This window comes from Artemia franciscana, chromosome 21 (genome assembly GCF_032884065.1).
Source record: "Artemia franciscana chromosome 21, ASM3288406v1, whole genome shotgun sequence".
Lineage (NCBI taxonomy): Eukaryota > Metazoa > Arthropoda > Branchiopoda > Anostraca > Artemiidae > Artemia > Artemia franciscana.
The window spans coordinates 6,284,492-6,308,190 of NC_088883.1; the positions used below are offsets into that span (position 1 = coordinate 6,284,492).

The window sequence follows — 23,699 nt, forward strand, 5'->3', positions numbered from 1 at the left end:
AAAGATTCTAAAGAGTAAAAAATAAAGAAAGTTGAGTAACGCCTTTGAGACGTATATATTCTTTTATTCTATTTTAGTTTTTCTATTAGCTTTCTATTAGATTTTCTATTCTATTAGTTCTCTTCTATTATTTTCTCTTCTATCATTTTCTCTTTTCTTCTATTATTATTTTCTCTTCTATTAGTTCTATTAGTTTTTCTTTTAGTTTTCTATTAGCATTCTATTTTAATTCATATGGAAGCTTTTAAATTTTCTTTTATTTTAAATTTGCTTTTAAATTTATATTATCAAGAAACTACTATTGAATCAAAAGCTTAATCCAAGAGGCTCTCTAAACCTTGTCCTCTGGAAAAAAATTATGGAAAAAAATTTATGCAATAATTATACCTAATTACAATCAGACGCAACGCTCAGCTAACCTTGTGAAACTTAAGAATAATGTCTTAAGAAACTTAAGAAAATTTTAAACTTAAACTTAAGAAACTTTAAACTTAAGAATATAGATTAATGTCTGATATTTTAACTCTGAAGTCAGGAACCTGAAAAGCTAGAGAGATAATAATAATATTTTTATTTTTACGAAATGCTCATAAATGTTCAGTAATAGATCACAGACAATGGAAAACAAAAATAAATTATTAAAAAAAAACTTTCCGAGAAATAATTTTCCCAAAGAAGAGTTAGAAAACTTAAGAAAACTTAAGACGAGCAGAAATAAAGTACTATATTAATTCAAACTTAAGATTACCAGAGATTGGTATCAAAGAATAAATGAAACCCGTAACGAAGAGAAATTAAAACAAAGAATCACACCTAACATAAAGATGATAGAAACAGATATAGATGAGTGAATTAATCCAAAAACGATTTGAAATTAAAACGCAGACTCAAGTCGAAACTTAAAACCGACAGAATTTATTTCAAATAGAAGTTTGGCTGCTGATCCCCTCCCTTTACCATACACCTTTTAAAGTCTTTGGCGTCTTAAGTTTATATACGTTTGCATAAATTTTGTTGTTATTTCAGCGTTGACAGTTCGGTTCATGACGCGACGATTTATCAGTGAATATGACCCTGAACTGGAAGGGACCTATTTGAAGCAAGATATTGTCGATGGCTCAGAGCTCACATTTAGGGTAATGGACACATGTGATAAGGTATTTCAATCGAGTGATGTTGCAATCCTTTTTAGAGTATGATTTTAGAGTATGATTAGAGTATGATTTTAGAGCCTTTGTCGTTTAGATTTTTAGGACAGATGCTAATAACTATCCTATTTTGTCTTGCGGTAGAATTTATTCAACTTCAAATTGAGCAGTTCTTTACTTGGTACAGTTCGTTTTTACTAAAAATGTGCTTAAAAACATTTTTAAAAAATTATCTGTGTTGGAGTACTGGAACATCCTAAAAAGCTGTTTAAGAGTTCATTTAAAAACAAATTTTAAAAGCAAAAAAAAAATTAAAAAAACTTTGATTTTTATAAATTAGACTTGACTGCGACATCACAAAGTACCATATGGCACCCAAAATCGCACTTTGGGTGCCTTTCTTTTAATGAAAAGGTTGGGAAATAAAGGGTTGGGAAATCATCATAATTTCCATGATTGAAAACCTAAGTCTGACGTTTACAAACCCCCATCTTTTATATTCCTCCTCCCAGTCCCCCAAATATACTTCATACATTGTCTATCAAACAGTTCGTGGTAACGAACTATAATAAGGAGCGACCCGGCTCAATAGTAACCGAAACTCTAAAAAATGGAATTTTGATACCAATAGTTACATCAAAAGAATCGCATTTTAATGCTTATTTTCACTATTTAAGTTTCATCAAGTTTCGTCTTACCGATCAAAAGTTACGAGCCTGAGAAAATTTGCCTTATTTTAGAAAATATGGGGAAACACCCCCTAAATGTCTTACAATCTTAACAAAAATATCACCATCAGATTCAGCGTATCAGAAAACCCTATCATAGAAGTTTCAGGCTCCTATCTACAAAAATGCGGAATTTCGCATTTTTTGCCAGAAGAAAGATCACGGATGCGTGTTTATTTGTTTTGTTTTTTTTTTTCCCAGGGGTGATCGTAACGACTAAGTGGTCCTTGAATGTCACGAGAGGGCTCATTCTAACGGAAATTGAAGGTTCTAATGCCCTTTTTCAGTGACCAAAAAAATTCGAGGGCACCTAGGTCCCGTCCCACGCTCGTTTTTTCCTCAAAGTCACCAGATCAACATTTTGATATAGCCATTTTATTCACCGTAGCCGAAAAACCTAATAACTATGTGTTTGGGGACAATTTACTCCCCTACAATCCCCGTGGGAGGGCCTGCAAGTTACAAACTTTGACCATTGTTTACATATAGTAATGGTTATTGGGAAGTGTACAGACGTTTTCAGGGGTATTTTTTTTGGGGGGGGGGAGTTGAGGGGGGGGGTTACGTGGGAGGATCTTTCCATGGAGGAATTTGTCATGGAGGAAGAGAATTTTAATGAAGGAGGCACAGGATTTTCTAGCATTATTTGAAAAAAACAAGTAAAAAATAAATGTGAAAAAGTTTTTTCAGCTCAAAGTAAGGAGCAGCATTAAAACTTAAAACGAACAGAAATTATGACACAATTGTTGGGTTTACCTCCTCGTAATACCTCGCTCTTTACGTTAAAGTATTTTTAGTAATTTGGACTATTTATTCTACGGCCTTTATGATTCAGGGGTCATTCTTAAGGAATTGGGACAGAATTTAAGCTTTAGTTTAGAGAGCGAGGTATTGACGAGGGGGTGAACCCCCTCATATACGTAATAAAAACATACGAATATAGAAGTTCGTCGCATAAGTTAATTCGTAACTTACGTATATTTTGTACTAATGAAAACGTTCGTAAAAAAATTAAAAGTTCTAGTTACCTTTTTAAGTAATCAAAAAATTGGAGGGCAACTAGGCCTCCTCACCCGCTCCTTTTTTCTGAAAATCTTCCAATTAAAACTATGAGAAAGCCATTTAGCCAAAAAAATATATATTAATATGCAAATTTTGTTTTAATTACTTGTGTGCGGAGAGCCAAAATCAAAACATGCATCAATTCAAAAATGTTCAGAAATTAAATAAAAAATAAACAAGTTTTTTACCTGAAAGTATGGAGCGACATTAAAACTAGAAACGAACAGAAATTACTCCGTATATGAAAGGGGTGTTTCCTCCTCAACGCCCCGCTCTTTACGCTAAAGTTTTTTACACTGTTTTAAAAAGTAGATTTAAGAGAAAGAGTCATCCTTTAGCGTAAAGACCCGGGCGTTGAGGAGGAAAAGCCCCTTTTATATACGAAGTAATTTCTGTTCGTTTTAAGTTTAAATGTCGCTCCTTACTTTTAGGTAAAAAAAATTATTTAATAAAACTAAGAGGCTGCTGCCTAATCATTGATAACTATTTAATATTTCGTTTAAAACCTAATTTTCATATTTGATGAAACTTTATATTTGCGACTTTTTTTTTATTTATAAATTTGTCTTGATAGCAGTGTCAATAAGTTTCATATTGCACCAATTGGCACCATTGGTTTTACGGTTTAATTACTACTCATTAAAAATTTTAATAAATCATCAAATTTTATCCAAAATTTTACTTGCGACCGAATATTTGAATTCTCAAACAGAAAACTGAAAAATTGAGAAGCTACAAACCAATTTACAAGTATTGGTTCATCCACTTTAACAACGATAGATAACTTTCAATTTTCCTTCTAATGAAAATCTGGAAATTTTCCAGGGGGAATGTGGCTATTAATTGCAAAAATGTAATTAAGTACCCTGCATAAGATAAAGACTAATTTATAACACTTTCATTAGTCTTTTACCAGTCATGTAATTGGTGAATTTTAGCATACAATTTTTATTTTTTCAAAAAGTCAAGTTTTTTCACTAACTTTTAGTAAAGTGTTAGTTTGTCAAAACTCTTTATATTTGGGGAAATATGTGTGGAATAAACCGCAAATCAATAAATTTCTTTCGGTTTGAGTTTCATCTTTAGTCTTTACTTCCAGTAAAAAAAACCTTTGTTTTTAATACAATTAAAAACTACAATATGTATTTTAATTTCTATTCATTTCGGATTTCATTTATTCTTTGATAGTAATTTTTCGATACATTATGTTTGAATTATTATTAAGACTCTATTTTTGGACATCTTAAGTTTTAAGATGGCGCTTCATTTTTCTTTGAAAAATTATTTATTGGAAAGTTTTTTTTTTCGAAATTAATCAGCAGAAAGAAAGATACATTCTTAGAAGTAATCTTTCGGTTATGACTTTTTGGCTTCAAATGCATTTTTGATGTCTTTAAATTGTTTTTTCTAGTTTTCTCTCTTTTTTTCTTTTTTTAGTTTTCTCTTCTTTTTTTTAGTTATTTAGTTGGTGATGATGCTATCGTATTTTTTACAAACATCGAAGGTTTCAGTGAATTCCTTGCACCGAAAATTCGTTCCTTGCACTGACGAATTTCGTCATAAAAATGACGAATTTGGTAAATTGACACTATCGGTTGCGCATATAATGTGCGACATAAAATGGTGGAAATGAAATCAAAAATAATTGTTAAATAAATAATTTAGCTTGTTCATCTATCAAAATTCAAGTTTATAGCTTTAATGTCATGTTTCAGCGCCCAGAGATACATTTGACATTTGATTTTATTTATTGTTTTGTGTAGCTTAAAAGTACTTTCAATTCTAGGAGGGTCGGGATCCATCACGCTATTTGCTATGGACAGACGCTTATATTGTTGTATATAGTATAACAAATCACGACAGTTTTGTAGAAGCCCAAAAATATTTGGAATTAATATCCCAGCGGGATGTCATTATTGGAGTTGTTGGTAATAAGGCAGACTTGGAGAAATCAAGGTTTGTTTTTCTTTTTCAAATTAACCTTTTATTGAAATGTTTTGAATTAATATTCTTCTTCTCTGAGATTATTTGTTATTGTTATTGCCAAAGATTGTCCTTGGTGGCCAACCGTCTTGGGCCAATCGAAAAGCAGGTCGTCTCCGAATGGAGGGAAGGATATCGTAAGAAATGATTTAAGAGAAATGAAAATTTCTTGGGAGGGTGTAAATAGAAAGACTTTGAACAGAGTGCGATGAAGGACGAGTGCGCGTTAGCTGTGTTGGCCTAGGATGAATTGGTGCTTTAGTGAGCTGTTTAGTAATAGTAGTTGTTGTTCTTCTAAAAATTATTATTCATTAAGAGACTTTTCCGAAAGGGAAGCTTTTCAAATAATTATAAAGAGCCATATTAGGATATATGCAAAGCAAAAATGAAGTTCGATAACAATCGAATTTTAGACAACCATAAATTACTATCAATGAATAAAACAAACTGAAAACGAACAAAAACACAATCAGAAATAAGACTAATGATATCAAGTTGAAACTTTTAGGACATAATGAACTAAACCCTAACACTAAGCCTGATCAGGTGGTCGAAAGGTCAATAATAGGAGGTTCATCAAGGGAAGGTTCAATATGGCAGTTGCGGCAAAGGGTATTAAGTAAAAATTTCCCGGGAATGTTTAACCGAGTCAAAACACACCACGTGCATCCAAGCAATATCTGCAATATCTAGGGAATGGCTAGGGATAATAAGTTGTAACTTTGGATGCTGTTTAGGAGGAACAGTGAAGGGCATTAAGCTGAAACTTTCATAGCATGTGAAGAAAATGCTTATATAATTCAAAATACGTTAGTGTATCCAAGTTAGCAAAAGGAAGCATATGCAATATCTAAAAGATAAAAAAAAGTATTAAGTTCCAATTTTTTAAGTATATGAGGAGGATGACCAACGTAATCAAACAGTTCGTGGTAACGAACTGTAGTAAGGAGCGACCCGGCTCAATAGTAACCAAAACTCTAAGAAATTGAATTTTGATATCAATAGCTACATCGAAAGAATCGCATTTTAATGCTGATTTTAAATATATAGGTTTTATCAAGTTTAGTCTTACCCATCAAAAGTTACGAGCCTGAGAAAATTTGCCTTATTTAAGAAATTAGGGGGAAACACCCCCTAAAAGTCGTAGAATCTTAACGAAAATGACACCATCAGATTCAGCGTATCAGAGAACCCTGCTGTAGAATTTTCAAGCTCCTATCTACAAAAATGTGGAATTTTGTATTTTTTGCCAGAAGACAAATCACGGGTGCGTGTTTATTTGTTGTTTTATTTGTTGTTTTTTTCCAGGGGTCATCGTATCGACCAAGTGGTCCTAGAATGTCACAAGAGGGCTCATTCTAACGGAAATGAAAATTTCTAGTGCCCTTTTTAAGTGACCAAAAAAATTGGAGGGCATCTAGGCCCCCTCCCACGCTCATTTTTTCCCAAAGTCAACGAATCAAAATTTTGAGATAGCCATTTTGTTCAACATAGTCGAAAACCATAATAACTATGTCTTTGGGGATGACTTACTCCCCCAAAATCCCTGGGGGAGGGGCTGCAAGTTACAAACTTTGACCAGTGTTTACATATAGTAATGGTTATTGGGAAGTGTACCGACGTTTTCAGGGGGATTTTATTTTGTTTGAGGGTGGGGCTGAGGGGAGGGGGCTGTGTTGGAGGATCTTTCCTTGGAGGAATCTGTCATGGGGGAAGAAAAATTCAATGAAAAGGGCGCAGGATTTTCTAGCATTACTATAAGAAAACAATGAAAAATAAACATGAAAACGTTTTTTTTCAAATGAAAGGAAGGAGTAGCATAGAAACTTAAAACGAACAGAGATTATTACGCATATGAGGGGTTCTAAAAATACTTTAGCATAAAGAGTGAGGTATTTAGGAGGAGATAAATACCTCGCTCTTTATGCTAAAGTATTTTTAGTAATTTCAACTATTTATTCTACGGCCTTTCTGATTCAGGGGTCATTCTTAAAGAATTGGGACAAAACTTACGATTTAGTGTAAAGAGCGAGGTATTAACGAGGGTACAAACCCCCTCGTATGCATAATAAAAATATAAGATTATGAGTGTTTTTTACGTAAGTTAATTTTTAAGTAACGTATATTTTTTACTAATAAAAACGTTCGTTAAAAATTAAAAGATCCAGTTGCCTTTTTAAGTAACCGAAAAATTGGAGGGCAACTAGGCCTCCTTCTCCACCTCTTATTTCTCAAAATCATCTGATCAAAGCTAAGAGAAAGCCATTTAGCCAGAAGAAGAATTAATATACAAATTTCATTTTAATAATTTATGTGCGGAGAGCCAAAACCAAACATGCATTAATTCAAAAATGTTCAGAAATTAAATAAAAAAAACTATTTTTTTTAGCTGAAAGTAAGGAGCGACATTAAAACTTAAATCGAACAGAAATTACTCCGTATATGAAATGGGTTGTCCCCTCCGCAATCCCTCGCTCTTTACGCTAAAGTCTGACTCTTTGCCACAATTCTACTTTTTAAAACAATTAAAAGCTTTAGCGTAAAGAGCGAGGGATTGCGGTGGGGACAACCAATTTCATATACGGAGTAATTTCTGTTCGTTTTAAGTTTTAATGTCGCTCCTTACTTTCAGCTAAAAAAAATTATTTTTTTTTATTTAATCAACAGTCACAAAACGCACCCATGTATTTAAAACGGCGTATATTTAATATCTTAGGAACAACTAAGGATATTAGCTTAAAAATTTTTGGTTATTTTTAACTGAAGCACAAGACACTCTGTTTCTCCAGGTTGTCTAAAAGGTGGATCCCTGACATCTCAGGAACGGCAAAGGTATTAACTACAAACTTTTAGGGTATTTCGAGTGAGATGTTGAACCAATTCAAAATAAATTATGTATACCCAGGTAATCAAAAAGTTGTATCTGGAGTATCTCAAGAATAGCTATTAGGAATGGAATGTTAATTCGAAACTTACAGGAAATTTTAAGGAAGATGACTGACTAAAAAGACGCTATGTGCAATGAGGTGGTGAAGAAGACCTGTGTGTAGGTTCTCGGGAACGGCTATGTGGATTAACTTGAAACTTCCAGAAAATTTCGAGGGCGTAGAATTGTTTATTTGCATGAAAGACATTGTTTGTATCCTGGCTGTCGAAGGATTTTATCTAAATATCTCAGAATTGTATAAGATGTCAAATTGAAACTTTTAGGGATCGTTGAGGGATATTTCGTACTAATTCAAACGTCATTATTTGAATCCAGTTTGTTTAAAAGGCATATCCGCAATGTATTAAGAACAGTTAAAATTATCAAATCAAACTTTCAGGGAATGTTGAAGGTTAAAATTATCGAATTGAAGCTTTCACGGAATATTGAAGGATGTTGAATTAGTTAAAAGACACTATGCGTATTCAAGTGGTCAAAAGATTGCATCTGTAATACATTAAGAACGACTAAGGGTGTTAAAATATTTTCTTTGTATATTAAGATATATCAGAAGAACGCCATGTGCTTCAAAGCTGTCAAAAAGATGTATCTGTCACATCTTAGGAACGATTAAGGAGTTTACTATCATACTTTCAGGGAATGTTGATTGGTTTACTGAATTCAATCAAAAGACACTATGTATATCCAAGTTGTCAAAAGGGCATATCTGAAGCATTTCAGAAACTTGTCTTGGCATTAAGTCCAAATTTCCCAAAAATAGTGAGGAGGTGTTGAATGAAATCAAATTCAACTACCTGCATGGAGGTCGTCAAAAAGATGCATTTGCAATTTCCATATAATGACTAAGGATATCAAGTTGAAATTTTCAAACACTGGGTCGGGGATATTGAGCAAATACACTAAGATAATCAAGACTGTAATAATGGTCTATTGTCTATATCTCAGGAAACATTATTAAGTTTAGGACATTAAATTAAACCTTTCTTGTAAAGTTAAGAAGGACAATGAACCAGATCAAGAGACATAATATGGAGCCAGGTGGCTATGAGGAATTACTTGTAATATTTCAGGAACAGCTGGGGATATTGACTTTCAGGAATTTCTGAACGGTTAGGATGCTTAACTACATCAAAAGACATCATATGTATCTTAGTTATCAAAACTGTGTAATTTACAGTATCTCTGAAAGTGCTAAAGGGTATCAAGTTGAAACTTTCAGGGAATTTTGAGCTAGCTACCATACTATCAAGGAGACATAGCCTGAATATCGGCTGCTGGAACCTCTGTTCCATCAAATGTTCACTAACGCAAGCCTTCGTAGCTGAAGAATTTTATTTATATACATTGCTGCTAGATCCCTTGCTACTGGACTAAAGATCAGCCAATCGAAAACAAAATCGATGCGCACCTCTGGGCTAGATGAAACTCCAATCACATTGAATGGCATCCCAATCGAGGACGTCCAGAATTTCAAGAGCCGACCTCGAGCCAATGGGAGGTTTCAAGAAGCACGGGCACCGATGGAATGGACAATGGATCCAGTTGATCGAGCCAATCGCACTTGAAAGAGAGCAATGGAGAGAGGCATGTCGACAAATTCTGGATGCCACGATGGGCCTGGACAAGGCTCGAACGTGACCCAAGTAAGTAAGTACATAGATGTCACGATGACACCCAGGATGTCAAGAATTTTCTATCTTGAAAGGACAGATTACGGCTTTTTGAAAGGAAAATATTAGTTGAAATAAAAAAAAATTAATAATGATAAATATATAATAATATGAAGTAACAAAAATAATAATAGAATAATAGGTGAAGGACGGTAAGATAATAATAATTCCACAGATTTCAAATAGGCGCTGTTCAATCCAACGACACATTTCGTTGTGGGGCCTCTGTATTAAGTGCCGAAAATGACAAAATTAATTGTAATATGCTCTACTGAGTGCAAGGCTGGAGTCACAGAAAGGAGTCACAGAAAGTCACACAGAGGAGTCGCTCCGCGGAATAAAGGTTCACAAGTCAGTTACATTTTATATTTATTATATTTTCTTATTCATTATATTTTTTATATTATTATATTATTTATATTATATATTTAATTCATTATATTATTATATTTTTCATATTCATTATATATATATATTCATTATTTTTATTATATTCATTATATAATATATTCGTATTATATTCATTATATTTTTTGTTTGTGGGCTTTAAAGGTTCGCTTAATCAGTCTTGGTTTGCTACAACAGTGAAACTTCCTTCTGAGACTTTTGTGGACTAAACCTAGACTTTGTTTTGTGAGTCCATCTATAATATCAATTCCTTCGTCTCTTTTTTACATAAACTCTCTCTCTCTCTCTATCTCTCTCACTCACTCACTCACTCACTCCCTATCTCTCCCTCTCTCTCTCTCTCTCTCTCTCTCTCTCTCTCTCTCTCTCTCTCTCTCTCTCTCTCTCTCTCTTTCGCTTTCTCTATCTCCCTCTTTCCTTTTTAAATGTCTAAGACTAATGTATGTATTTTGTTTTAAGGGAAGTTACGTACACAGAAGGTTCAAACCTAAGTTGTCAATATGATGCTACTTTCCATGAGATTAGTGTGGCTGAAAACTATAGCGAAGTAGAAAACGTATTTCTTACAGTTGCTAAGGATTTTCTAAGGCTGCAGGAACGATCAGGATCCTGGAAAATTCCAGGCTCCCTCGAAGACAGGTCAATAGGTAGTATACATTGATTTCTTTATTCTGAACTCAAAATTGTTAATTTTATTAATCTTACTCTGTTACTCTTTCATCTTAAACTTTATTTAATAATGTGCGATCAGAGACATATTAAGCATCGAAAAAGAGGCAGCAGCCATCCCTCATATGTTCTACCACCCAGAGGTGCTCCTACCAAATGTAGCCTGATATCCATTAGATGTTACTGGTAGGTGTAGCGAAGAACCGCTCTGTTAAGTGTATATTCTACGATATGAATAGCATGCCCAAACAGTGTCATCTATCTTGATCAACAATATCTATGACTAGAAACGGGTATGAAAAAGAGTGAACAGTTTGATTGATAAGGCGATCCATGATAACGTTGATAACGTGATTTCTCCAGTTAATTTTGAATACGATTGTGCCACAAAACGTAAAAACACAAAGCAAAAGTTGTGCGTTGTATTTGCGGCAAAACGTTGTCTAACTTATTTTTCGCATGTGTTCCAAAGGTTCTGGTATAATCTTACAATCTGGCAAAACTAGTTCAGTATCCTGCGAAGACAGATGATCTTGAAAGCAGAAATTTTCTTTTCCTGTTGCTGATGTACATTCCAGAAGGAAATAGAGGATTTTAATTCTGTCAAATCATATCGATTTGATTCATAAATTCAAGCCTAAATAGGGAACTCTTTTGTGAATAATCGCAACAAAAGAAGAAGAAGTATTTAAAAAGTAGTAAAACTTCAGCTTAAAGAGCAGTAAGCCCATATCTGTGTATTTTGTGCACGTTTAAAGCTTTTATTATAATCTACTTTGGTAAAAAGCCGTCCAAGATGAGTTGTTGACACGCTGAACCTGAAGTACTTTGTCTGTTAGGGCACAGGTTTTGAGTCCTGGTTTTGCTGGTTGTGCTCCGTTTTCTCCAAAATTTTCTCATTAGCCTACAAAATAGGATAAATAGTCTATAATTTCTCAGAGCCTAAAAATAGGAAGCAGCTGAAAGCTGTGACAACATTTATTTTTGTATTTCTAAGTTAATTTGTAGTTAAATTTAGAACCTTTTAAGAAGGAGATATGCTAGAACAAAGAGACATTTTTAGATGGTTCATTTTTTGCTCATATTTAGAGCTTTGTTCGCGTGTTTGACAACGCATCCCCAGCCTCCCTCTAATTGTCTCATGTAGCCCTACAAAATACAAATAAACTGACCAAAATAAAAGAAAATGATGGAATTTTTACTTTATAATATGTAGCAAGTATCAATGAATCATATTTACTTTTTCTCCCTATTTTTATCTATTTTTAAATTAGTTTTCATTAATTATTTTGTCCTTTTTTCCCACATGGCCTAAGGCTACATGAGACAAAAAGAAGGGGACTGAAAAAGTTGTCAAAAAGGTGAACCAATCCATGAAAATGAGCATAAGATTTATGATACTAATGTGTCTTTTTTGTTCATGTCTCCTTCTGAATAGGTTTAATTCTTAACATTTACCTCAATTATGTTTCACCTAGGGTCCAGTTTTTTGTAAAGACAGCCTTACTTCTTCTTTCCCAAGAAATTATAGTTCAGTTACAAGCCTTGCGGTAATAACTGTGTGGGGGATGTCATTCTAAAAGACATAATTTCCAGACCTTTCACCTACACTGAACAAAATGGCTATCTCAAAATTTGGATTGGTTGTGTTTTGGGAATTGATGGGTGTGTGTGTGGGGGGGGGCTTGTTTCCCTCATATCACTTTTAACTATTAAAAAGCTCCTTTCAATTTCCAATCTAATGAGTATTTTTTGAAGTTTGTGTGACAACAAATGGCTATCTCAAAGTTTCTATCAGGAAAATGCAATGCGGTATGGAGGGAGGGGGGATATCCATCCTCCGATCACTTTGAATCTTAAAAATGGTTTTAGAAATCTGACTACCAATCCAATGAGCCTCTTTCTGTAAGAACCTTATATGCCCCCAGGTTATAACTTACAACCTTGCCCTTAGGGCTGTGGGGGGCCTGTCATCCCCACACCCTAATTTCTGGACCTTTTTACTACACTGAACAAAATGGATATCTCAAAATTTCGATTATATGAGCTTGGGGAAATGCTGGGTGGGGAGCGGGGTTAGTTGCCCTCCAATCACTTTCAACTATTAAAAGGGGTACTAACCCCTTCAGTTTCAAATTGAATGAGTCTTTTTCGAAGTTTCTACAACAACAAAAACGGGCATCTCAAAATTTCAATCAGATGCATTTCGGGAAAATATGAGGTGTGGGGGAGGGGGTATCCACCCTTCGATCATTCTGAATATTAAAAGAGACACTACCACTTCTATGGCACCAGTCCAATGAACCCCCCTTCAAGTTCACACGATCACCCTCTCTATATGAACCTTTTATGCCCCCAGGGTATAACATATAACCCTTGCCCTGAGGGCTGTGGGAGGGATTGTCATCCCATAATAAATCATTTCCTGACCCTTCAACTTCGTTGAACAAAATGGATATCTGAAAATAACGATCAGATGCGTTTGGGGGAATGGTTGGTGTGGGAGGCGGTTAGTTGCTCTCATGCCATTTTCAACCATTCAAAAGAGCACTATCCTTTTCAATTTCCAACTGAATGAGCCCTTTTTAAAGTTTCTTTGACATGTCCATCGATACGAAGTGCCCCGGTCTAAAACCCAAAAAAGAAGAAAAAAAAGTGCCCATATTACTCTTTACTTAGGCAGCTCTAATGCCCTGTCTATACTACTAAGTTTTGTTGAAAAATTCTATAATAAAAACTTTAGTGCAAAAAGTGAGTTCTTGAGGAGGAGGCAGCCTCTTTCGTATATGTAATAATGTCTGTTAGTCTTAAGTTTTGATGCTGCTGCTTACTTTCAGTTCAAGAACTTTTGTTTTATTTAATTACTTACAGATAGTATTTGTCAATGGGACACATACGGAACAAGCTTTTTCAAGATTAAATAAAAAAAAACTAGATTTTTTTAGCTGAAAGTAAGGAGCGACATTAAAACTTAAAACGAACAGAAATTACTCCGAATATGAAATGGGTTGTCCCCTCCGCAATCCCTCGCTCTTTACGCTAAAGTTTGACTCTTTGCCACAATTCTACTTTTGAAAACAATTAAAAGCTTTAGCGTAAAGAGCGAGGGATTGCGGAGGGGACAACCCATTTCATATACGGAGTAATTTCTGTTCGTTTTAAGTTTTAATGTCGCTCCTTACTTTCAGCTAAAAAAATCTAGTTTTTTTTTTATTTAATTTCTGAACGTTTTTGAATTAATGCATGTTTGGTTTTGGCTCTGCGCACATAAATTATTAAAATGAAATTTGTATATTAATTCTTTTTTTGGCTAAATGGCTTTCTCTTAGTTTTGATCAGACGATTTTGAGAAATAAGGGGTGGAGAAGGAGGCCTAGTTGCCCTCCAATTTTTCGGTTACTTAAAAAGGCAACTAGAACTTTTAATTTTTAACGAACGCTTTTATTAGTAAAAAATATAGGTAACTTAAGAATTAACTTACGTAACAAACTTTCATAATCTTATATTTTTATTATGTATACAAGGGGGTTTGTACCCTCGTTAATACCTCGCTCTTTACACTAAATCGTATTTAAAAAATTACTTCGTATATGAAAGAGGCTGCTTCCTCATCAACGCCCCGCTCTTTACGCTAAAGTTTGACTCTTTCTCTCAATTCTTCTTTTTAAAACAGTAAAAAACTTTAGCGTAAAGAGCGGGGCGTTGATGAGGAAGCAGCCTCTTTCATATACGAAGTAATTTCTGTTCGTTTTAAGTTTTGATGTCGCTCCTTACTTTCAGTTAAAAAAACTTGTTTTTTTTTTATTTAATTTCTGAACGTTTTTGAATCAATGCATGTTTTGATTTTGGCTCTCCGCAGAGGAATAATCAAAACGAAATTTGCATATTTTTTGGCTAAATGGCTTTCTAATAATTTTGATCGAATGATTTTGAGAAAAATAGAGGGGGGACGAAGCCTAGTTGCCCTCCAATTTTTTGGTTGATTAAAAAGGCAACTAGAACTTTTAATTTTTTACGAATCTTTTTATTGGTAAAAGATTTACGTAACTGATAAATTAGCTTACGTAAAGAACTTTTGTATTCTCATGTTTTATTACATATATGAGGGGATTCGCCCCATCGTCAGTACCTTGCTCTTTACACTAAAGCTTAAATTTTATCCCAATTCATTAAAAATGACCCCTGAATCACAAAAGCCGTAGAATAAATAGTTGAAATTACTAAAAATACTTTAGCGTAAAGAGCGAGGTATTAGAAGGAGGTGAGCCCCTCATACGGGTAATAATTTCTGTTTGTTTTAAGTTTTATTGATGTTCCTTACTTCCAGCTGAAAAAGCTTTTTCACATTTATTTTTTAATTGTTTTTTTTTAATAATGCTAGTAAATCCTGCTCTCCCTTCATGGAAATTTTCTTCTCCCATGACAAATTCTCGATGGAAAGTTCCCCCAGCGTATCCCCCTCTTCTCAACCCCTCCCCCCAACCAAAAAAATCCTCCTGAAAACTCCTGTATACTTCCCAATAACCATTACTATATGTAAGCACAGGTCAAAGTTTGTAACTTGTTGCCCCTCCCACGGGGACTGTGGGGGAGTAAGTCGTCCCCAAAGACATAGTTATAAAGTTTTTCGACTATGCTGAATAAAATGGCTATCTCAGAATTTTGATCTGTTGACTTTGGGAAAATAATTAGCGTGGGAGGGGGCCTAGGTGCCCTCCAATTTTTTTGTCACTTAAAAAGGGCACTAGAACTTTTCATTTCCGTTAGAATGAGCCCTCTTGCAACATTCTAGGACAACTGGGTCGATACGATCACCCCTGGGAAAAAAACAAAAAAAAAAAAACAAAAAAACAAATAAACACGCATCCGTGATCTGCCTTCTGGCAAAAAATGCAAAATTCCACATTTTTGTAGATAGGAGCTCGAAACTTCTACAGTAGGGTTCTCTGATACGCTGAATCTGATGGTGTGATTTTCGGTAAGATTCTATGACTTTTAGGGGGTGTTTTCCCCTATTTTCTAAAATAACGTAAATTTTCTTAGGCTCGTAACTTTTGATGGGTAAGACTAAACTTGATGAAACTTATATATTTAAAACCAGCATTAAAATGCGATTCTTTTGATGTAGCTATTGGTATCAAAATTCCATTTTTTAGAGTTTTGGTTACTATTGAGCCGGGTCGCTCCTTACTACAGTTCGTTACCACGAACTGTTTGAAAAGTAAAGAGTCTCATTAAACCAAACATTGGCAGAAATAAAGTCAAATGATTTTCAAAATAAAAACTATGGAGCCTAATAGAAAAAAGATGTGCTATGAAAAAGACTGTCACTAAAAAATGAACAGAAATTAATTTAAAAAACTTTTTCCACAAAACAAGAAAAGAAAAGTAAAGAGCCTCATTTAGCCAAAAATCAGTAGAAATGAATTCAAATAATTTTCCAAGCGTGATACTACCACAAATCACCATCAATAAATGAATTAAACCCAAAACGAATAGAAATTACAATTAATAACCGATCCAAAATCAAAACGAGCCAAAATTAACATAATTGCATTATTAAAATTATTAACATTATATACACAGTCAAAACTAAAAATAACGTAATTAAAAATTATGTTCAAGACCAGAACATAACTTGCACTTTACTGAAAACAAAATACATTTTAAATGTTTTCTCTTTTTGACTTCAATAAAAGAAGCATTAAAACTATAGGGAAAACATGTCAGAATATGTTTATTAAACAGACAGTACATGGTTATTTATTTTGTTTTTTTAGTAAAGTACAAATTATGTTCTAGCCTAAAGAGGACATTGGGGTTTTCAGCCCTACTCCTTTTAATTTCTGCTCGTTCTAAGTTTGACTAGGTTATCTATTGTAATTTCTGTTCGATTTTGGGTATCGTTTATTTGTTAATGGTGATTTGTGGTAGTTTTACACTTAACCAGCACGACCAACCGCTTTCAGTTTAGAGAAAGACTACTCTCTGATATTGAATCCGCCAACGACATAGGCTTGGTTGCGCACACTGTCGAAATTTCACCAAATCTTTAAAGGTGCTCTCAGAAAAAGCCTCAAAAGCTGGACCGAAGATTAACTGGCAGAAAACCAAAGTTTTACTCATTGAGCCCCCACGTTCCGTTCTACTTTAAAGGAAGTCAACGTTGGGAGCAACCAAGTAGATGTGGTTGAGTTCACTTACCTGAAATCTACTCTGTCAACGGATGGCTTGATCACAAATGAGCTTACATATCGAATAGGCAAAGTGTCGGCAATTGTTGGGAGTTGGAACAGCATCTGGCGTAAGCCAAACGTAAGTTGTCATATCAAATTACGCAGTTACAATGCGTTGCTCAGTACCGTGCTGCTGTATGAAATGGAGGCGTGGAGACGATATCACACAAACAGAGCATCTTAGAAGGATGTAGGGACTAGGAACTTTACTGGACTAAGTTATTTAGCAGCACAGACGGTATTGCAGGGACGGAGCTTCTTCGAAGAATCGAGGGACTTTACTGGACTAGCTTCTTTAGCAACACAGATGGTATCACATAGACGGAACATCTTCGAATCGTGGGACTTTACTGGACTAACTCCTTTAGCAGCACAGACGGTATCGCATAGACAGAGCCTCTTCGAAGGATCAAGGGACTTTACTGGACTAACTTCTTTAGCAGCACAGACGGTATCGCATAGACAGAGCCTCTTCGAAGGATCAAGGGACTTTACTGGACTAACTTCTTTAGCAGCACAGACGGTATCGCATAGACAGAGCCTCTTCGAAGGATCAAGGGACTTTACTGGACTAACTTCTTTAGCAGCACAGACGGTATCGCATAGACAGAGCCTCTTCGAAGGATCAAGGGACTTTACTGGACTAACTTCTTTAGAAGCACAGACGGTATCGCATAGACAGAGCCTCTTCGAAGGATCGAGGGACTTTACTGAACTAACTTCTTTAGCAGCCAGACCCTCCTGTCACGTACTGAAAAAAACTCCTTTCTCGACACAGCTTGCCCAGCATACTATTCAGTGGTACGGCCAAATCCTTCTATTTATGCCTCTTGGCTAGTCACCGGAGAATCTTCGGATAAACTCCAACGCCTATGGCAGCTCTTTCACAATACCAACTTTGATTAGCAATAAAGCGGTTTAATTAAAAATGGAATTTTGCGCTCCCCTTCTCTTTTAGATTCAAGGTAGAAATATTTTATCCCATGTTTCACTAATATGTCTTCTTGTTCTAGAGTTAATTCTAGTAAAGAGCAACTGTTTGAACACTGTGTTTCCCCTTTGTTTTGCTGCATTTTCTGCGTAAAATTGCATTTTGCTATAATCTAATCACTTCCAATGCTTAAACAGAGGACTAAAACTTCCAATTTTCAATTTAATTAGTCCCTTCCCCAATTTCTACGACAACCCCTTCTATACAATATGACCAGGTAAAAAAAAATATATATGGAATACACATCGCTCTTTACTAACTGTCATCACATGGGGGCACTTAATTTGTCAGCTAATGGTCTATGATTCGTCAGCTAAATGGTCTATGATTGGTCAGCTAAGAATAGTAAATCAATCAGAAATAATTTCAAATAATTTTGGACCTTATGTCAACCAATGTGATGGGCATAAATGGCTACTGTGAAATCTTATTAGTTATAGAAATGCTAACAACACATAACTGAAAATAATAGTTGGCTAAGAAAGTTGGCTAAGAAAGTCACGTTGGCTAAGAAAGCGTATCACACTGAATTGTCTAAGATCCGTAAGCCCTCTTGATCTCAGTCGTAAGAAAATGTTACAGTTTAAACTGGGTTGACTCCATAAGGAGCGATTGACTAAATAAAACTATCATTGTTTTGTTGGCTAAGTCCTAAACAGACCAATTCGCTTATATTGCGTAAGCCAATTAAGTTCCTTAGCTACGTATTAAATTACGATGGCTTAAACTAGCTTTGACTCATTTACAAAGAAACAATGAACCAAATTATCAAATTTCAACCTTGGTTAGGTTCAAAAGGTTAGGAAATTAGTTTTAAATTATTTAGTAATTGATATATAAACAAATTTTAAATAAATTGCCTCCATATTCATTTATTAATTTCTTTTTTTAGGACTTGGTGATCGCCTAAGAAGTCTTGGTTCATCCAAGTTAAACATCCCTCGGGACAAAGAAAACAAGTTCACACTCCTCAAAGACACTCTGAAGAATATGTTTCAATCCCAGTAGTTCTATCATAGTAAATTCTTAATAAGTGTTGGCCTCTAATCAGCTGATACAGACAACGGAGGACTTTTTCAAAATTTAAAAATTTTCAAAAAGTTTTAACAATTTAACCACAAGACGTAACCACGATTTGCAGCAAATAGAGATACATTAATGCACCTCTCAATATACTCGGAATGATTTAACGAAGAAACACGCTTCAAAAATTCTAGAGCTTAACATAATTATAAAAAATTGTATTGGTAAAACTTATTGAGCGTTATTGTTGAATGTCAAACTTATTACATTAATTAAAATTAATCAATTGATTTTTTTAAAGTATTTAAACACAAATAATACTTAGTCTTGTCATTTTTGTCAATATGAACAATATCAAATCAATATTACTAATCAAAAAAATTGTTGTAACTAATTTCTTCTACTATTAGTAGTAACAAAGAGTAGTTCAACTACAGAGATTGAAACTAAATAACGAACTTAATATAGTTATCAAAATTTTATAGGTAAAACCTATTGAATGTCATTGTTGAATCTTCAAACTTATGCTAAACATGACACCTGATACCATAAGCAGTAGTCACACTAACAAGATGACATTAAACCTCAAATTTGATATTGTTCGATTAAGTCTCAATTAATGTCAATATTGAACTTAACTATGTCCCTTGCAGAAAACGAATATAATAAAACGAAACGAATAAAATAAAAATAAAACGAATATAGAAAACGAAAAAATAATAATAGTATTATATAAAATAATAAATGAATAATAAATATAATAATAAATAGTAATACAAATAATAATAATAAATAATAATAATAAATAATAATAAATAATAATAAAAATATAATAATAAATAATAACAAATATAAATAATAAAATAATAAATAAAATAATATATAAAATAATAAAAATAGTATTATTATCAAAGAAATGTAACACAAAGTAACATATTATGAACAGCATGAGATGACATGGAAGGCAAAAGTAGCAACAAACAGTAGACAAACTTAATATAAAAATTAAAGTTATTACAATCGAACATCGAATTTTATTTAGATGTCAAACTTATTGTCATTATAAAAATTGTTACTATTAAAAAATATAAAATTTCAATATTGAATGTCAAGTCTGTGCTATGCAAGGCACTAGAAGAATATAGTAATCAAATTAATAAGATTAATATTGTAGGTTGTACTTATTATTATGATTGATATTTTTATTGTTAAAAATTATGATTTGTCATTAAATGTCATTATTCAAAAATAATCCCTTGTTGTACAATGCAAGCCAACAGTAGTCAATCTAGTCAGCAAATGGCCAATCTTGTGAGATTAACATGAAATTTCAGGCTTAATTTTTTTAATAAAATTTTATTGTGGAAAATTATTAATCGTCATTAAATGCCAATGATACTTAATTCCTTCATGTGATATTTAAGATACCAGAAGTAATAACCGTTAGTAAAACTAAAGAGACTTAAAATTACATGTAGACTTTAATAGTATTATGAAATTGTTATTGTTAAAATTCATTAAAGGTCATTATTGAATGTCAAACTTAATAACGTCCCTTTTTATCATCAGGTGACGAATATAAAATAATAAAATAACACTATTATAAAAAATTAATGTAAAGAAGCATATTATGAACAGCGTGGGATGTCATATTAAAATAGAATATAATATTTTCTAAGTATAAATATATAATAGTAAACTATCGTAAATTTAATGCACAAAAAGTTTCGGCTTCTAAGGACTACAAAAGTGGGAGGGGGGGGGGGGGCTTAAAATAATATTATTTTTGCCAAGCAGTATTAGCTCTCTGCAACGTTGTGGGCTTGAGCGCCAAAGTTGGCTTCCAGTGTTTTTCAAGCTAGCGTTTTTTTACAACACATAAGACATAGCCCAAGCACCAAAATCACATTTGAATCACTTTTCTTAGTTAAGCCAAAAGAGAATTTCTCATGCTAGCATTCTTTTATAACACATAAGACATAACTTAAGCGTCAAAATCACACTCTAGTCACTACTCTTAGTTAAGTCAATGTTTGTTTGACGGTTAATTTTTGTAAGTATAACATTCGGAGTTACATACTATTAAGAATTTACCAAAATCACCCTCAGTCACAATTAATTTTCGTAAGTACATCGTACAGAGTTACCTACTATTAAGAATTTACCATGTGTCTCAATTTCAAATCCCGGTGCCTACTGTGAAACTCAATTAGTTGTTGCTCAAGCAACTATGCGAGCGAAATTTTTAAGTTTTTCTTTATTTGTGCACCTTTTTTGTGTTATTGTTATATTGTGTTATATGTTTCTATATGGACAAAGTGTTTGCAACTATTGTTAAACATAGTAAAAGTTTTTTTGTATAATTTATAATTTAATTTTTTTGTATCAGTTTCGTGGTTTTACTCTCCGTACGGAAGCAAAATGAAATAAAGTAAAATAAATTAAAATTATTATCATTAGGTTCCATAGTTTATGTTCTTTCAGATTTTCCTTGCGAAAACCAATTTAATTGTCTTTTTATTTTGTTGCTTTTGCTACTGGGTTGTTTCTGGGTTGTTGCACACTGCACGCATTGTAATTAATATAATATATTAATAATATAATATAATATATTAATATAATAAATTAATATATTAAAGCATAGAGTTCATTGAATAGTTATTGTCACAGCAATATCAAGAATTTGAATTAAATATAGTACTTTCTTGAAGACTATCGGGCTTGAGTTTTGAAGACTCAGCTTAGTCTTGAGTCAGCTTGAGTCTTAATCTTGACTTTTGTTCTTAATTCAGGTGAATTTTGAAGACTCAGCTTTAGTCTTGGTCTTGATTCTTGATTCATATGAGCCTTGAAGACTCAGCTTAAATTTGAGTCTTTACTGATTTTTGAGTTAGCTTGATACTTAGTCTTCGGTCAGCTAAGTCTTGAAGACTCAGCTAAGTCCTGAGTAAGATTGATTTAGTTTTGAGTCTTGAATCAGCTTGAGTCTTAGTCTTGACTTTTAGTCTTCAGTCAGCTAAGTCTTGGAGATTCAGCTTAGAAAATGTAGAGAGACTGTCACTTTTTTCTCACACACTTAGCAACTGAGTAAGTCCTGAGTAAGATTGATTTAGTTTTGAGTCTTGAATCAGCTTGAGTCTTAGTCTTGACTTTTAGTCTTCAGTCAGCCAAGTCTTGAAGATTCAGCTTAGAAGTTGTAGAGAGACTGTCACTGTTTTCTCACACACTTAGCAACTGAGTAAGTCCTGAGTAAGATTGATTTAGTTTTGAGTCTTGAATCAGCTTGAGTCTTAGTCTTGACTTTTAGTCTTCAGTCAGCTAAGTCTTGAAGATTCAGCTTAGAAGTTGTAGAGAGACTGTCACTGTTTTCTCACACACTTAGCAACTGAGTAAGTCCTGAGTAAGATTGATTTAGTTTTGAGTCTTGAATCAGCTTGAGTCTTAGTCTTGACTTTTAGTCTTCAGTCAGCTAAGTCTTGAAGATTCAGCTTAGAAGTTGTAGAGAGACTGTCACTGTTTTCTCACACACTTAGCAACTGAGTAAGTCCTGAGTAAGATTGATTTAGTTTTGAGTCTTGAATCAGCTTGAGTCTTAGTCTTGACTTTTAGTCTTCAGTCAGCTAAGTCTTGAAGATTCAGCTTAGAAGTTGTAGAGAGACTGTCACTGTTTTCTCACACACTTAGCAACTGAGTAAGTCCTGAGTAAGATTGATTTAGTTTTGAGTCTTGAATCAGCTTGAGTCTTAGTCTTGACTTTTAGTCTTCAGTCAGCTAAGTCTTGAAGATTCAGCTTAGAAGTTGTAGAGAGACTGTCACTGTTTTCTCACACACTTAGCAACTGAGTAAGTCCTGAGTAAGATTGATTTAGTTTTGAGTCTTGAATCAGCTTGAGTCTTAGTCTTGACTTTTAGTCTTCAGTCAGCTAAGTCTTGGAGATTCAGCTTAGAAAATATAGAGAGACTGTCACTTTTTTCTCACACACTTAGCAACTGAGTAAGTCCTGAGTAAGATTGATTTAGTTTTGAGTCTTGAATCAGCTTGAGTCTTAGTCTTGACTTTTAGTCTTCAGTCAGCTAAGTCTTGAAGATTCAGCTTAGAAGTTGTAGAGGGACTGTCACTGTTTTCTCACACACTTAGCAACTGAGTAAGTCCTGAGTAAGATTGATTTAGTTTTGAGTCTTGAATCAGCTTGAGTCTTAGTCTTGACTTTTAGTCTTCAGTCAGCTAAGTCTTGAAGATTCAGCTTAGAAGTTGTAGAGAGACTGTCACTGTTTTCTCACACACTTAGCAACTGAGTAAGTCCTGAGTAAGATTGATTTAGTTTTGAGTCTTGAATCAGCTTGAGTCTTAGTCTTGACTTTTAGTCTTCAGTCAGCTAAGTCTTGAAGATTCAGCTTAGAAGTTGTAGAGAGACTGTCACTTTTTTCTCACACACTTAGCAACTGAGTAAGTCCTGAGTAAGATTGATTTAGTTTTGAGTCTTGAATCAGCTTGAGTCTTAGTCTTGACTTTTAGTCTTCAGTCAGCTAAGTCTTGAAGATTCAGCTTAGAAGTTGTAGAGAGACTGTCACTGTTTTCTCACACACTTAGCAACTGAGTAAGTCCTGAGTAAGATTGATTTAGTTTTGAGTCTTGAATCAGCTTGAGTCTTAGTCTTGACTTTTAGTCTTCAGTCAGCTAAGTCTTGAAGATTCAGCTTAGAAGTTGTAGAGAGACTCACACACATAGCAACTGAAATTTAACTAACGTTGTAGGCACTATTAAAAGTCCCTTTCATGTATAAAGTACACGAAATACCATACAATGAGGCAAAAAAGAAGAAAAGGTCAAATTA

General features: G+C 33.8%; 2 protein-coding genes across 3 annotated transcripts in view; both read left to right on the forward strand.

The window, feature by feature from the left end:
- The window catches only part of LOC136041053 (ras-like protein family member 12), a 38,813-nt gene extending 18,489 nt beyond the window's left edge, over positions 1-20,324 (forward strand). For both annotated transcript variants that reach the window (XM_065725594.1, XM_065725593.1), the window contains exons 3-6: positions 1,027-1,157; positions 4,725-4,894; positions 10,406-10,593; positions 18,735-20,324. In XM_065725594.1, coding sequence (XP_065581666.1) covers positions 1,027-1,157; positions 4,725-4,894; positions 10,406-10,593; positions 18,735-18,850 — 605 coding nt within the window. In that variant the 3' untranslated portion in view covers positions 18,851-20,324. The remainder of the gene's footprint in view (positions 1-1,026; positions 1,158-4,724; positions 4,895-10,405; positions 10,594-18,734) is intronic.
- LOC136041046 (ubiquitin-like modifier-activating enzyme ATG7) overlaps positions 1-23,699 on the forward strand; it is a 567,744-nt gene that overhangs the window by 125,142 nt on the left and 418,903 nt on the right. The window lies entirely within an intron of this gene.